The sequence below is a fragment of the Aristolochia californica genome, unplaced genomic scaffold (genome assembly GCF_029961685.1).
Source record: "Aristolochia californica isolate CCGP_79_NKW_82.1479 unplaced genomic scaffold, dmAriCali1.0.hap1 SCAF_5, whole genome shotgun sequence".
Taxonomy (NCBI): Eukaryota; Viridiplantae; Streptophyta; class Magnoliopsida; order Piperales; family Aristolochiaceae; genus Aristolochia; species Aristolochia californica.
In genome coordinates, this window is record NW_027182214.1 from 1,545,627 (window position 1) to 1,561,224 (window position 15,598).

The 15,598-nt window shown below is 37.3% G+C and overlaps 2 protein-coding genes across 2 annotated transcripts in view; one reads left to right on the plus strand and one right to left on the minus strand.

Moving 5' to 3' along the window:
* Positions 1-333: 333 nt before the first annotated feature.
* Positions 334-3,441, minus strand: LOC137965869 (pentatricopeptide repeat-containing protein At1g11900-like). Its single transcript, XM_068812242.1, has 2 exons — positions 3,074-3,441; positions 334-1,785 (listed from the first exon to the last, which is right to left on the minus strand). Exons 1-2 carry the CDS (start codon positions 3,194-3,196, stop codon positions 814-816), a joined length of 1,095 nt encoding a protein of 364 aa, XP_068668343.1. The 5' UTR covers positions 3,197-3,441; the 3' UTR covers positions 334-813.
* Positions 3,442-7,801: 4,360 nt separating this feature from the next.
* The window catches only part of LOC137966091 (ABC transporter B family member 25, mitochondrial), an 81,554-nt gene continuing 73,757 nt past the window's right edge, over positions 7,802-15,598 (plus strand). Inside the window, exons 1-2 of the mRNA XM_068812572.1 lie at positions 7,802-8,373; positions 13,789-14,025. Of these exons, the coding sequence (XP_068668673.1) occupies positions 8,077-8,373; positions 13,789-14,025 (534 nt within the window). The 5' untranslated portion in view covers positions 7,802-8,076. The remainder of the gene's footprint in view (positions 8,374-13,788; positions 14,026-15,598) is intronic.

The window sequence follows — 15,598 nt, forward strand, 5'->3', positions numbered from 1 at the left end:
GAGAGAAGAGAGGGTTCTTCGGTTCTTCTTCTTGCATCCTTAGGCTCCTGATCCAAATAGGTTAATGCTTCCTTGTTTTTAAATATTAGTGTCACTAATTAACCAGGGAAACCCTACCCTCACCCATCTGGTGCCTTCAGGTAAGCTAGCTTCAATGTTTCTCCAATGCCAACTTGAAGTTGTTAAAAAGGGTGCATTGCTGACAGGGTAACCAGACTTGTCACTACAGACCTTATTCTATATCTAAGATCCAGAGTGTTGTCTATTGGACCGATCGCAAACCAAAGAGTACTTTCTGGAAATGCTACCTCACTCACGCTAAAGAACAATGGCTTGAGCATCTTAAAAGACAAATTGTGCATTCTTTGAGCGACTGAAAGGTGAGTTATCATCTTTCAGCAGAGATTTTTCCCACAATTTATTTTCAAAATCCTCATGTACCATGACCCTTGATATGGTATCTCTAGTCCTGCTTGTGTCTTGGTCTCTACATAGGAGATGTTAGCAATGCCAATTCAAACACATCAACAGATGCCAAAAGTCTCTCTTAATCACTTTGTTTCTCCTAAAAACCTTCCAAGTCCAGACATGATTCACAAACTATGCTAGTGGTATCTTGATGTATGTCTCCTAGATTTCAAAATGAAATGGTGGATAATGATGGATGCTTAGAGGGAGGAGATTTGAATTATATACCAGACGAATTTAACAGTTGAAGCTCGCTTGTCAAAAGTTGGGACTTGGGACCTCACATTATCAAACAGTCAGTGAATACGCACACTACAGTTCCTTTTCTAGCCACCATGCAGTCATTTACCTGTTCATCCGTCTAAAATCTTCTGGACCAACAAGTCTAGTCAAATTAGAATTCATCTCCTCCAACATACTCTTCGCTAACTCCAATTTGCCAACTTTCTTTAAGTTACTAATCAACCCACGGTACACATATATAGAAGGACGAATTTTTCTTCTCTTCATCTCAGTGAAAACTTTCAGAGCTTCCTCAACATTTCCCAACCTCCCAAACCCTTCAATCAAAGCTGTGTAAGTCCTCAAATCTGGCTCAATCCCTTTCTCCAGCATTTCTCTCATCAAATTCAAGCACAAACCCAATCTGCCCACTTTCTGAAGACTGTTGATTAAGGTGTTGTAAGTAACCACATCAGCAGCATGGCCAGCTAGTACCATGGAATCGAATTTCTGAAGCATTTGATTCACTCGTTTCATCTTGCCCAGGACTGCTAAAACTGTATTATATGTTACCACATCTGGTTTGCATTTCAGATTCTTCATATCCTCAAAAATCTGCAACGCTTTATCAGCTTGTCCAGCTTTGGCAAAACCAAGAATGATCTTGTTGAGTACAGTTGAACTCCTAGGAAATGTTGATTCTGCCACTTCTTTGATAAATTGGTGAAGTTCATCCTCTTCAGAATCTTCAAATGCCTTTGCAACATCAATAAAACAGCTAAGATCAAGTGATGCAGTTGTTAATAATAAATCTTTGAAGGCCCATGAAGCAACTTCAAAATTTTTTGTTTCTGCTGCAGAAGTAAGTAGTAGTTTGTACGCTTCTGAGCTCAGGAACATTCGCTTGCTACGGAGGCTCTTCAGCAAGATGGCAGCTGCAGAAACATTGCCGGACCTGCAAAGGTTCTTGATGTGAATGTCACACTTTGCCTCACCAAAGGCAGGGTCCTCTTCCAATGCCACTAGGACTTTGTTCAAGTACTCACTGGTCACTTCCTGCTCATCTGCAGCAGCTTCTGTGGATAATGACTGGACCTGAAAAGCAACAGACACTGCTGTGGATATACTGGGCAATGGAAAGGCTTTTTTTCTGGATACAAGTGCAATGAAATTCTATGAACTGCATAAAAAGCAATAAAGAGGAAAAAAATAACAATAGGATGCCAGGTATCCATTGTGAAGAAGAACTAGTGAAATGACTGTAAACACCATGTCATTCGACAGCAATCATTCCCAGAGGAAAGACAAAAACATCACAAAGAAAAGCTTTGTAAAGTTGTGCAGCCACTGCTTTCAGCCACAGAAGACATCTTTTTTGCATTAAGCTCTCATTTGGTTGGGTCCCTCTCCTTTAAAACCTTTAATTCTCACCAGAATCCTGCTGGAATCTACCCACGTCAACCGATCAAGCCCAAAATAGTAAGATTTTTTTTATTTCTTTCTAGTTTATAGCTATAATGCATCCTCCCAGTTTATTAGCTTCACATTCTTCCCTGATCTTCTATTATTTTTAATGCCCCCCTGTGGAAAATTAGGCTATGTGTTTTTAAGGTTTTCCTCAAAAAAATATTTCAAATTAGCATTTCTAGTGTTTCTCCAATATATTTGTAATGTGTTTCCTTATACAGATCTACAGCTCTCTTGAGACAAGTATTGGCAAATCTAAGCTTTTGGGCATATCTTGATATCTTTTTGAATGTTGATTATGCACACAACATCCCTTTTTATCAAGGGAGACAAACCCAATACCTCACATTAGAACCCCTCGTGGCCATTGAGCCAAAGGCCCAACACAATGTATCTTGATGTCTTACCAAACAGAGTTTGCGCATCACACATAATAGGACCCAACTTGGTATGAATCATATCTCAATAGTTCTATTTGACAGGTTGTGGACCCAAAAATTTAGCATTTCTTCCCTAGTTCTCCTAGTTGATATCCACTGTAAATGGTATTAATAAATTAGGCAAACGAGAATCCACTTTAAATGGTTAAAAAGAAATTTAAACAAATAGCAACAAAAAAATGTCATTTCAGCCAAAAAGCAAGCAGCTGATGTTCCCCACCATTACCAGCATTGACGAAATACCTAGCCATATTTAAGCCAGTTCAACTAAAACGAAAAAGTAGAACACACAATAGTCTCAAATCCCACGAACCACAACATCTCACTCCGTTGTCTAAGGAATGATAAACAAAGGCTTCGGTCGAATTTCCCTTAATCAGCTAAGGAAATCGTGCTTTATTACATTATTACTAAAATGCCAGAAAGGAAGGAAAAAGGCACACAAAGAAGAACTTGCAACATACAAATAGACCCACCTTCAGTGGCGCTACTCTCCAGTCTGTCGCAACCTTGGAACAGAAACAACGTATAGTATAGAGGCAGCTGCTTAGGCGGCATTTAGCTGATGATATCTGGCGGATAAGCACCAGAACACTCATCAAAGCTCCCAATTTTTGCCATCAAACCAAATCAATCATTTGAAGCTGAAAAAGAAGGAACAACAACCCGCAACCTCGGGGAGAGCGAGGGAGGGAGGGGTTCAATATTGCGAACGGGAAGAGCAAAAATGAAAGAGAAGCTTGAAAACAGCGATAGATAGGAAGGCTATAAAGCCATAGTGCATGAACAAGAGAGAGAAAATAGGGTTTTGGGTGAGAGGACTCTGGAGAGCGGGTAAAGAGCAGTCCGGAGCCGACAGGAGAAAATAAAGAAAATTGGCGAGGAGAGAGGGGGGGGGGGGGGGGGTTAGTGAAAGTGAATTAGTTGTGTACGGATTAATAAAATTTAAAAATTAAATTAAAATTAGTTAATAAATTGAATATATTAAATATAATGATTAAATAAATACTTATTTTTATACTGTTCAAATTGTAATAAAATTGTAATTTTTTAATATTTAAATATAAAATAGTTATATAAAAAGGATATTATAAAATATTTATTAACTTAATATCTATTATTAATATCAAAATAATATTAATTTATTAACTTAATATATATAAAGTAAAATATTTACACAAATACTTACTTTTATAATATTAAAAAACCTAATGCAATTATTATATTACAAGTGTTTAAATTTTCACTCTTAAACTAACGTATGCTAGATATGCAAATCTTCTAGGGTTTTTGTCTTCATATTGAAGGACTCGTTATCACTTATAAGAATTTGGAGATAATACTCCTAAAAATGAAAGAGAATTATTTAACCGAAGACACTAATCTTTACAAAATACTATTGAGTATACATTTGGAGCTCTAAAAGTTCGTTTTAAGATATTAAAATATGTTCATCTTTGTTATTTGAATGTCTAGGTAAAAGTTGTGATTACTTGTTGTATATTGCATAATTATATACGCATGGAGGATTACATGGATTTATTTGAAGATGAAGAACATGATTCAAGTGATGATTTTGTTGGAAAACATTGTGAAGATAACAATGCAAGTGAAAATGAAGACAATGATAGTGATGATGATTTTGAGGATGATGTGGATACTCAAAGAAGTATTCAAAGGGAGTCTGCAGTACAATCTGTAAGAGCATCGTATTTTTTAGATGTATTAGCAATTAAGATGTGGCAAAATTATTGACTATTATGTTTTAATGGCATTAAATATTTTTTTGGTTGTATTTTATATTTATAGTTGTAGGTTTTTTATATTAAATATGTGATTGAGTTATATTTTTGTTAATTTTATTTTTATTATATGTACACTGGGTAATGAATTTAAACAAATATAATTGTGTACTATGTTAAAATATATATCTATCATAAACTAATAAAAATAATAATAAATTTAAATAGACTATCGAGATAAGTGATATTTACTTTCAGGAACAAAAAGTTTATCTCGTCTGGTTAATATCAATACATGTGAATCAACTACTGATCCCTCCCATCCAGCAAGTATATAAGTGAATTGCATGTCAAATATACATGTTGCCATTACGTTTTGTGAGAAGAAACCCTTCATGTTCCAGAATCTTGCTTGTTGATTAAATGGGACATGTGCTTTAATACGAGTACCATCGATGACACTAATACAATCCTAATAAAAAAATCATTAATACAAACATATATTTGATATTAACGGAATTTACGAAGGATACCACTCCAATAACTTTATTTTTCACCCAAAAAAATCAAAAACAAAACGAAACCAATATTACTCCACTCTAAAGCCTCAAACGTTGAAACAGCAAAAGAAAAAGCATGGAAAACAAAAAAAGGGAAGATTTCCAGGAAATGTATTTGGGAAAAAATTCTCAAATAAAAAAACCATGGAATTTAAATAGCAAGCAATGAGAGGCAGACGAACGATTAGAAAACAAAAATAAGACTAACATTTGATTCCTAGGAAGAAAGGTTTACCTTAATTTATTTCTAATCGAGCCAAAGAGGTTGCAGAGGGGGGAGAGAAGTCGTTGAAGGTCATTGGTGTTGGGGACGGCGAGAGGAAGAGAGGATCAGCGAGCGATGAGGAGAGGTTGCAGAGGGGGGACTAAAATTGCTGAAGGTCACCAGCGAGAGGTTGCATAAATGTTTTTTTCTACAACTTCCTTTCTACAGGCCGATGTAATTGACTGAGGGAAAGTGAATTCAAAGCTCAACCCGAGTGAATTCACTTTCCCTCAGGTTATGCCTAAAACGGGGGAAAGTGAATTACATTTGTAATTTACTTTCCCTCTTACCTTACAGAGTGCACTAATGGGTTTTTGTGCACTTTACCTAGTGTAAGTGAAATATATTTCACTTATAGAATGCACTAACAGGGCCTTTGTTTTGTTTCTCTCATTGAGAGAGAAAAAAATAAAGAGATTTCTCCTTATAAAATTTAGAGAAAAATAAAAGAAATATAAACTTGAGAGAAATTTTTAATTATTAGATTTTTTTATAAGATAAATTGTATTTATCTTTTATTTTTCTCTCATTTTTCTCTCATTTTCCACAGGCATCTAAATAAGAGAAAATATACTTTTTTTTTCTATTTTTTCTTCCTTTTCTTTTCTCTCGACTTTTATGTGTTCCAAACATATCAAGAATCTAAACAATAAGAATAGTCCTTGACACAATATTTTTATGCACACACCTAGTGCAAATCATTGTAGTTGACACTCATGCTTACAAGTCTCACTTCAACTCGAATATGTAGCACCAACACTTCTCCTTAAATTCGAAGCTTTATTTTAAAAATAATTAATTTTAAATTCTAAAATACCTAGAATTTTAAAATCTTATAAAACATTGGAGAATAAAAATAGGGCTATATGTATGAAGCCATTTATGCCATGTTTTAAAGGTCTCTTAAAGGCTATATTTTTTTAACACAGTAATATTATAAAGAAAACCATCACATTTCTAGTGAATACTTTAATGGAATTATTATTTAATATTTATTAGTGTAATTTATTATAGGCTTTAAAAAAATGCCTTCTAGATGTTATAACTTCAAATATGGTCACATAGATTTTGTATTTTTGTGTTTGGCCACAATTTTAATATGATCAATTTTTTTTTAATTTTGATGGTACATAAAAATTTATTACAAACAAATAATAGAAAATAAAAATAAATAGCATATAGTTCCCCAACTGCTTTTCCAATCAAGTAATGGGAACTCTCTCTCTCTCTCTTCTCTCTTCTCTTATTTTGTTTGCAAGTCCAGATTCTATAAAGAATGAAAGATAAAAAGGAACTAAACTGAAATAAGACTTCCCTCCTTTTCTTCCAAATCAAACACAAAGGAATGGAATGAAGGGTGAACTTGTCATCCTTTTCCTGATAATGAGGAAGGTTGATATTGGCAATCCCCCTTTTCCATGATAGTAAGGAGTGGAGCACTGCTCCTCCCTACCATGATATAATATTTGAGACCTTTTCCATTGTTCTTCCTCTCTTTGCCTCTATCGATACTTGTTGTCAAATTTCTCTAAAAAGAAGAAGGGAAGGGTCCCTCTCTTCGTGAGGTGTCGCGTTCTTAGTATTTTAAATTTATAAAAAATATAATCAGGATATTATAACTAGTATATATATTTTATTAATCAAAACTAATATTATGGTTATACTTTAACATTATTTTAAATTACAATACTTTATTTAGAAACCTATCATCAAAATTTATGACTTATATGTAAATACAACATCTCAGAGGATTTTATTTGTAAATATCATTTATTTAAATATAATTATGTATGCCCTAGATACTAGCAAAGTTTTGTCCAACACACCCCTTCCCTTGCAAGGAATAGGGTGTGCAAGGTTGCATTTGCTCTCTGTTTAACTTGCTTTGATGTCATGCACGCTAAGCAAATTTTCAGTTTCAAATTCGACAAATTCACCTTAAAAAAAAAGTAGTTTTCTATCTTCATTGTTTTCTTCTAGAACTAATTCAATTTATCATTTTTCATCCTTGCGGAGCACTGTTTAGACCCACTACTTACAAAGTATAAGAGTACACGTAACATCCAACATGAGTCAAGTATTTTATTGTTCACCCAACAGGTGATTTTTGTTTGAGCTACTTTTAAAATGTGAGTACTCTGATTTTTTTTTTGTCATCCTTAAAATTAGGCCATTTTCTACCTTTAAATTGAAAGAAGTGTTTTTTACGCTATGACCGTTTTAATTGGTATATAGAGTTTCCTCATACGACTTAGAATGAATTTTTTCTCATATTTCTTTTGTCAAAGATGGGTTTTTATGTCATCTTTATCCCCAATTTTAGAGTGAGAAGTAGAAAAAATATATAAAATAAGAGATAATTTATTTTATTTAATTCAAATAATTAAGTAAAGGGGAGAATAAAACATAGACGATTTTGTATCTACGAGTAATACTTTAATTATTTCAAGTTTTGTAGGGCAGCCCAAAACCTGCCTAAAAACACGGTTGGTGGTCTATAGAGCCTCAAATATCTCGTATCACAGATTCGATTAACGACAAAAATACTTGCGACTTTTTCTCGTTGGTAGCAGGGCTTCGCGCCCACTTCAACCCTTTATAAACATACCCTTCTACCTCTCAACTGCTCTTCCCCCCTCCATTTTGCCAAGCATTCTTCATGTTCTTCAGTCACAACTAGGATAGTTACGTAGTTTAATCTAATTTGTTTTAAGCGGGACATCTCATCGAAGAGCTTTATAAATCTCCATCTTCAGCCAATTGCAGTTTCCCAAGGATTTTCTGGGTCGATAGAGACAATACTTTTAGTAGCAGTCGCATCTTCATTTTTAGCGCATCCCATTTGTTTGTTTGTTTTTTTTTTTTTTTTTGATTTTTTGTTTTGGGGCGGTCCTCTGTGCCGGGAATAAGGTATGTCTCGGGCCTCGAGTTGCTTCAGGGCCTGCGAGATCTTCCGACGTGGTGGAATTGCTGCAGTTGACAGCAACTTTTATGGTTCAGAGTTCTCGTGGCGGTTCAGTTGGTATTTTTGTTCGAATGCGTCTTTTGGATTGTCTGGAGGAGCGAAAAGTTTTGTTCCTAAAGCCTCTTTATTCGTTGGAAATTTGGATTCCTTGAGCAGACCCTCTAGAAATGGTGTTGTCTTGAAACATTTGAACGGATTCCTTTCGGATACTTCACCGCTGCAAAATGGACCTCATAAAGATTCAGTAAGTGCATATTCTATGAATCCACGAGTTTATCTATGTCCGACCTTTACAAATTGTTCAGTTTTGGGTCCCTTTTTTCAACTGCTATTTTCTTGATTTATAAAATGACTGTGGCCTTTGAGAAATTTGCTTGTATCTCATCAAAGTCGATGGCTTTGCTGTTACAGCATCAGTGCTGCTTCTATGTTTATTTGTTCTTGTCGATGCATTTTTTTTAAAATAATTTAATTAAGAAGTATTAATAAGCAATTGAAGAAATAGGGGACATGAGGTTAAAACAAAATAAAAACCAAAAGAGAATATAATAGTTGCAATGCTATTATTCATTGGTGTACCAAGAAAATCTGTTGGTTATATGTCTTGCTATTCATTCTCTCCTGTAAGGCAATCTATTTTTAGTTTACATCTGCAATTACAAATCACATTTGTAATAGTTCTAGATTTATTTGTCATGTCGAAGGGACGTGTAGTCTGAAACTTTTCTCCTAACTGTGCAACACTGACCGAGCAATTCTAGAGGTTCACATAAGTTGATAATAAATGTAAGTGTTGAAGAGTAGTTATGGAAGAATCTTACATAACTCTCACAGAAAGAAGTCTCACTGTGAGAGTCATATAAGACTCTTGCATACTTGCTCTTCAACAGTAAGTTATTTTATTATAAGCATTGATGGGCTTGAACAGATAAGATAGAATTCAGATTCTTGGGCTAAAATTTATGATCTTATGTTTGTATTTACTTGGAACACCTCTCCTTTCTTTTGAGTTTTGGATAAAGTTTGATTGGTTTGCAAGTAGTTGGAGGACTTCAATGCTTGGCAAGTAGAGTCTTGTTGTTATGTTTTTTTTTTTTTATGAAGGAAGTGAAAACTTTTATAAGAGAGGGAGAGAAATATACAAACCTAACTAAGTGGGCCTTCCTCCACAACAAGGTGTTGGAGAGAAACACCCAACTTAGCTTGAGTATCTACCAAGTGATTGGCAAACCTAGGGATGTGGGTCCAAGTACAGTTCAAAAGACAAGTTATATTACATATTTCAAGTAAATGTCCCAATGCTGCCGGGGAGGATTGTTTGCCTTTGCGCACCACTCAATGACAATTTTGGAGTCACATTCAATAAGGAGGGGCCCCACAAGATGGCCCTGGAAGACCTGAAGCCTATTGAGTAATCCGGAGAGTTCTGCAGTGGTGGAGTCGGAGACTCCCAACGGGCCGGCGAAGGAGTAAAGGAGATGACAATTTTTGTCATGCACTACTCCTTCGAAACCAATAGGACCAGGGCAGCCAAAGGCGCTAGCATCAAAGTTCAACTTATAGTCCCGCCGGTGGAAGAGCCTAGGTTGCCATTGTTGGAGGACGAGAAGGATGTGCCATCTCAGCTACCAAACGCCAGTTCCCTCTGAGATTAGAGCCACTGAGGTAACTAAATTCCTTCCGATTCATGAGCCAGGTTGATACTTGACCAACAATTTTATCTACTAGAACTTCAATTATGGAAGATATAAATTTAAATTTTTGGCTATTCCTTTGCTTCCATAAGGCCCAAAGGATATGGCCCACACAACTAAATATAAGCAGTTTTTCGTGTTTTGGGAGTCTAGTGCTAGTTACCGAGAGGATAGTGGATGACAAATTTTGGGAGGTACAATATTGGAGGCCGATTTTATTAAGGAGGTTAGTCCAAACTGCATGGGCAAAGTGGCAATGGAGAAGGACATGGTGGTAGTTTTGGGAGTATTTTGGTGATGGTGAGTCACCTGCCTAGATTGGGCAAGTTACTCCTCTCGGCATGCCTTGCTCACATCCCGTGGTGCCTATGGCTAGAGTGCAACAACCAGAGATTCAACTCCAAATCCAGTACCCCGAATAGCACGACTTCTTATGCTGTGGGCTTGATCTCTAGTTGGTTGCATATCAGAAAGGAATTTGCCACTCTGTCGGGTATTTCTCTTCGTGGAAATTGGAGTCTGCTGGCTCATATGGCAGGTTTCCACAAGATGCTGGTCATGGCTTTGTGGGAACCTCCGAACTCCCCTCTCAGGGCAATGGGTGACCATTAAAGGCATACCAGTAGAAATCCGGTGCATACATACCTTGGAATGCCTCACTAGCGTCTTTGGAGAGCTTATCTGGGCTGAAAACCAACTGGTGAACCTCCACCTGGAGAAAATCTCGCTCTGGCCAAAATCACCGGTAAGTGGAACCCATTTTCTTAAGATCATCTCTGGAAAACCACAACTTGGATCACCATGGAGTTCGGAGGCCTGGAAGTCCTTCCAGCCAGGTTTTTCGACTTGGAAGGTTCTTCCCTGTGCCAGACTCAGGCCGAGTCGACACAAAAGCGAACTGACCCGACTCGGAGCCTTATCCCTGAGGGAAATTGGATCTGGGTACCGATTTCGAACCCCTTAGGGATAGTTGTCCCTTCTCAAATTCAAACTTCAAAAAAAAAAAACAAATCTTGGAGCCCCACCCATCTAATGCCAAATCAGTCATTTCCTCGCTGCCCTCGATCAGCCTGTCAGTCATTGGGGCTGACAAATCCCGAATCCCCAAAACTAACCCGCCGCCCTCGTCCCTTGTGCCCCGGTCTCTCAGATGGGATTCTAGAAACCCAGTCGCCACCCCTTTACCCTCATCCACAACTATACCTCCAGTCAATCACTCTGACACAACTTGAAACTTAAAATTCACACCACCGCCGTCACCTTCTATGTCCCCACCTGTCAGCACGACTGACACTCCACACTGCCCAAGATTAGCCTCCCACGCCTCCTCCCCAAATTACACCTCCCAAGGCCCATCTACCTCGTCAAATCAAACCATACTTATCACGTCTTCCAGAAAATCTGTACCCTCTACCAAATCCACCTCCCCTACTTCCTTCCCTAGCTACACTTCCTGAGGCCCATCAAACCCGTCAACTCCACTTTGTCCACATCAAATCATTCCCATCCCATCTAACTCCGTACCACTCATCAACCCTCTCTTCCACCCATCACCTCTGGACAAATCCTGTCAAATTGCAATCCTTCCTCGATCCCCGTCCAGTTCCTCTCCTCCATTAGAAGCCTTCTTTTCGACTCTCAGAAAGTCTTTCACACTTCCCAATAATACCTCACCAAACTCCATCCAGTCACCCATCACTCAGAACGGCACCTGCTGCACCGACTTCACGTCCAAATCAAATCCCACCTGGGACTTCAACCTCTTTTACCCCAATGACCCCCCAGCTCTTTTAAATATACGCTCCACCTCCATTCTATGCCCCACCCCCCTTCAACTACTGCTGAGCTTTTTGGGTTGTGATGGTTTAAAACTTTTCAAACAACGGTTGGTGGGCCCTTTCTCTGTTGAAGGAGACTCAAAAGTCGTTACAACTGGTGTGAGAAGTCTTCTAAACCGCCTTGGTGGCACTGGGATCTGTTTGAAGATATCAGTAATTTATTTTCTCAATTGCAATGTAATTGGAAATACATTCCCAGATTTGCTAATCACCTAGCAGATGTTCAGGCTAAATTAGGCGTTTCCCTCCAACATCTTGTTGTAGAGGAAGGTCCTTCTTAGCCAGGTATTGTACTCTTTCTTTCTCTTTTAATATATACAACTTTTTACTAAAAAAAAAAACAATGAGCCGATAAACCGCACAAAAAACCTCGTAAAAACACCTTTCAGATGCAAAAATAGTGTGACACCTGTGGGCTACACACTTCACAAAACTCACTTAGGGTTTATAAAAGAATCAAGATTTGATACTTGACATCTTCTAGTAATAGCAATTGTAGTAATTGATTAAGAAACAACAACAAATATAAACACAATTATGTTTGCACATACAAACCTATGTCCCAAACTAGGTGAACACTTAAAAAATAGCACATTGACTTGTTAGGTATCTTTCCTTTCTTTGGGGAGCTTTGTACCCCATGTGGGATCTGCTTTTCTTCCTGATACAGTCTCATTTTTCACAGTTTCAAAAAGAATGAAGACTCACTTAATAACCTGTCTGCTACTTTTTTTTTTGACATGATGCTGATTTTTATTAAGTCAAAAGCTCAAGAGAGCATATTACAAAGGAGGGAAGCCTTCCCAAACAATGTTTGCTACTTAAAAGTATGGTTTTCATTTTTTTGTGTCCTGTTGCATGTCTGACTTAGGATCTTGGTGCACATTTGACTGACATGTTGTATAGACAATTTGTTTGTGCATGTATGTGTTTATGTTATATATGAATTAGAGACATGTATAGACTGACCATATGCCTGATATGTTATTGAATTTGAATGCATGGAATCAGCTGCATAATTCTTATATCTAAGTCAATATGAGTGGCATATGTTTATATTTACCTTATTACCAACAGTTCATGTTTGTGTGGAAATCTGTTCAGCTAAATAAGCTTCACTTTAATATCTTTCACTTTGATGCATCAGCTGTTGGTCGACTGCTTTGGAATGAGCAGTCCTACACAATGAAGGCTCATATGTTTGTAGTTGACTTGGCTTGACCTCAGAAAGCCTAATAATTAAGAGTGGGAGCTTGACGTGAATATTAGTAGTTACCATTTCTGTTTATTGGGTCCTTATTGTACCTTTCTAATTTTCTACTAGGTGATGAAAAGTTGAGAGGGGGAGGGAAAATTCAAAAGTTTTCTATGGCATCTTTATTGACTGTTCAAGTGACTGCATTTTGGGATTATGCAGCAGTGATGGATGTGACTAATACTTTTGGTATGATAACAGCTTCTATCCAAACAGAGCTTCTAATTGCGAGGAAGTAATGGTGTCCATTATGGGGCCCTATGTTTTGTGGATTGTGAAATTGCAATTACTAGCATACAACAATAGATACCAGCTAAGGATGTGTGTACTGCTTAGGCAATAGTTATCTTGCTTTCTCTTTTCACATTTGCTTTTCTTCAATGAATTTCTTGTCATTATAAAAAATGATAAAAAAGTTAAAGTGCTTTATTTTTTTTCCAGCTATACTACTTTTTTTTGACTTTTTTTTTGTGTTGAACCTGCTAAGATTCTCTAAGTGGTAATGTCAAAGAGTACTGCCTGCAGCATCAAAATCTTTTTTTACAATTTTCTTCAAAATGATGAGAATGTTGTGGGATAAAGGCATAAAAAGTCTCCAATGAAGAGGAAAAGAAGAAGAAAAGATGAAAATTATAAACTAGCCTCAAGATGCTGCACTAATAAGGGAAGAATAGGCTATAACAAGGTGATGGAATGCACCAATAAGTACACTATGTGAACGGTGCTTCATGAACTATGAGTCTTAAGAGATGACAAAGGGAAGCAAATATGTCCTTGGTTATTTTTTCTTTGTTTCTATATTGACTGCTTCCCAGGCTTTTGATAAAATGTAATTCTACTTGGTATACTGATCATGTCTATCTTGTAAACAGGGCTTGTTTCACAGGGGACATGCATTATTCTCGACATCTACTGGTGATATCTCAGGCTCAAAGTATGTTGGATCTGGAAAACCTATCCAAAACAAAGCACCTAGGAAACAAGCTGCAGAGGAGCATGTCGCAGACACACGAATCCTAAAAACTCTTGCTAAATATTTATGGTTGAAGGATAACTTTGAATTTCGTGTGCGAATTTTTGTGGCTTTGGGTCTCCTTGTGGGGGCCAAGGTATTACTGAACTTCTATTCAAGTTGCTCCACTTTTAGCTTATCTGTTCATTTCTCTCTGGTAATTTTTTTGGAATTGATTTTTTTTTTTTACCCATTAATTCAACTTACATTTGCAGCATGCTCCTTCTAGGCACCTGAATTGACTCTTTTTTTTTTTTTTTTTAAGAAAGAGTGCATTTCATCGAAAGGCCTAAAGGCGAAATTGGAACATTACAATGAGGGATTGGAGGGTAGAGACACTTTAATAATTTTTTGGAGGCAAGCTGAGAACAAACAAACACACAAACAATACCTAAGAAGGAACCTCTCCCCTAACAACGAGGGATTGTAGGAAGGCTCCTTGCTTAGCAAGGGAATCAGTTAAAGCATTAGCTGCCCGAGGAACATGAATCCAAGTACAAATAATAAAAGAAACAATGTCTACAATCTCATGAAAAACTTTCCAATGACGCCATGGAGGATCCGAACTATTGGAGCACTTGCCAATAACAGATTTGGAGTTGCCTTCAATCAGGAGTTGGCTCGAAAGTGGTCGAATATGATAAGCCCATGGAGAAGCGATTGGATCTCAGCTGTTGTAGAGTTGGTTATACCCAAGGGACTAGAGTAAGTAGCTAGGATAGATCCTTTGCTGTTTCTGATTGCTCCTCCAAAGCCAACTTTGCCAACATTACTGAGGGCACTTCCATCAAAGTTACGTTTCAGGGTGTCAATAAGGGGGAGGGGGACCTAATCCATAGGTCGGGAAAGCCTATGATTAGGAAAAAAGAAAAAAAAACTAGAGTTAACATGCAGAAGCAGGGCCTTTAGATGTACCAATGGATGGCTGCTTTGTGTTGAAGTTTAATTTCTGTGACTTATCTAGTTCAAGGACTTAAAGTGTAAATATTTGTAACCTATATCTGTATTCCTTTTCTTTTGTAAAATGAAATTTTCGGCCTTTTAAAAAAAGAAATACTTTTAGTTTTGTAAGAAAATATGAGGGTAATTTGACTCTATAATGGTTGTATTCCTTCTTTCTAGTAGGTCTATGACGGGTAGATTGGATTATAATGTGGTTATTCCGATCAGCCTCATCACTAGTACCTATAAGGTGATAGCGTGCCTCCTTGCCAATCGCCTCAGGGCGGTTCTCCCTATTGCCATTCATCATAGCCAGAGTGCTTTTATCAAGGGAAGAAACATACTAAATTCGTCCATGACATGTCACAAGCTCATCCACCATTTAAAGGTTTTAAAGCTCGCTAGATTCATCCTCAAGCTTGATTTTGAGAAAACCATTGACAGAGTTAATTGAAAGCTTCTAGACACCCTCCTGGAGAAGATGAGATTTGGGGAAAAATGGTGCTTCTGGATCCAAAGCTGCATCTGCTCTGCGAGCTACTCCGTTCTTCTCAACGAAACTGTTTGCGGGTATTTTAAGGGATCCAGGGGAATCAGAGGGAGCCCCTTATCACCCTTGCTTTTCATTGTGGTGGCAGAATATCTCTCCTCCTTAAATCTATTCGGCCAAGAATTTGGGATGACTCCTCCCCACGACGGACTGCGCAACATTTGATATACCGATCCTT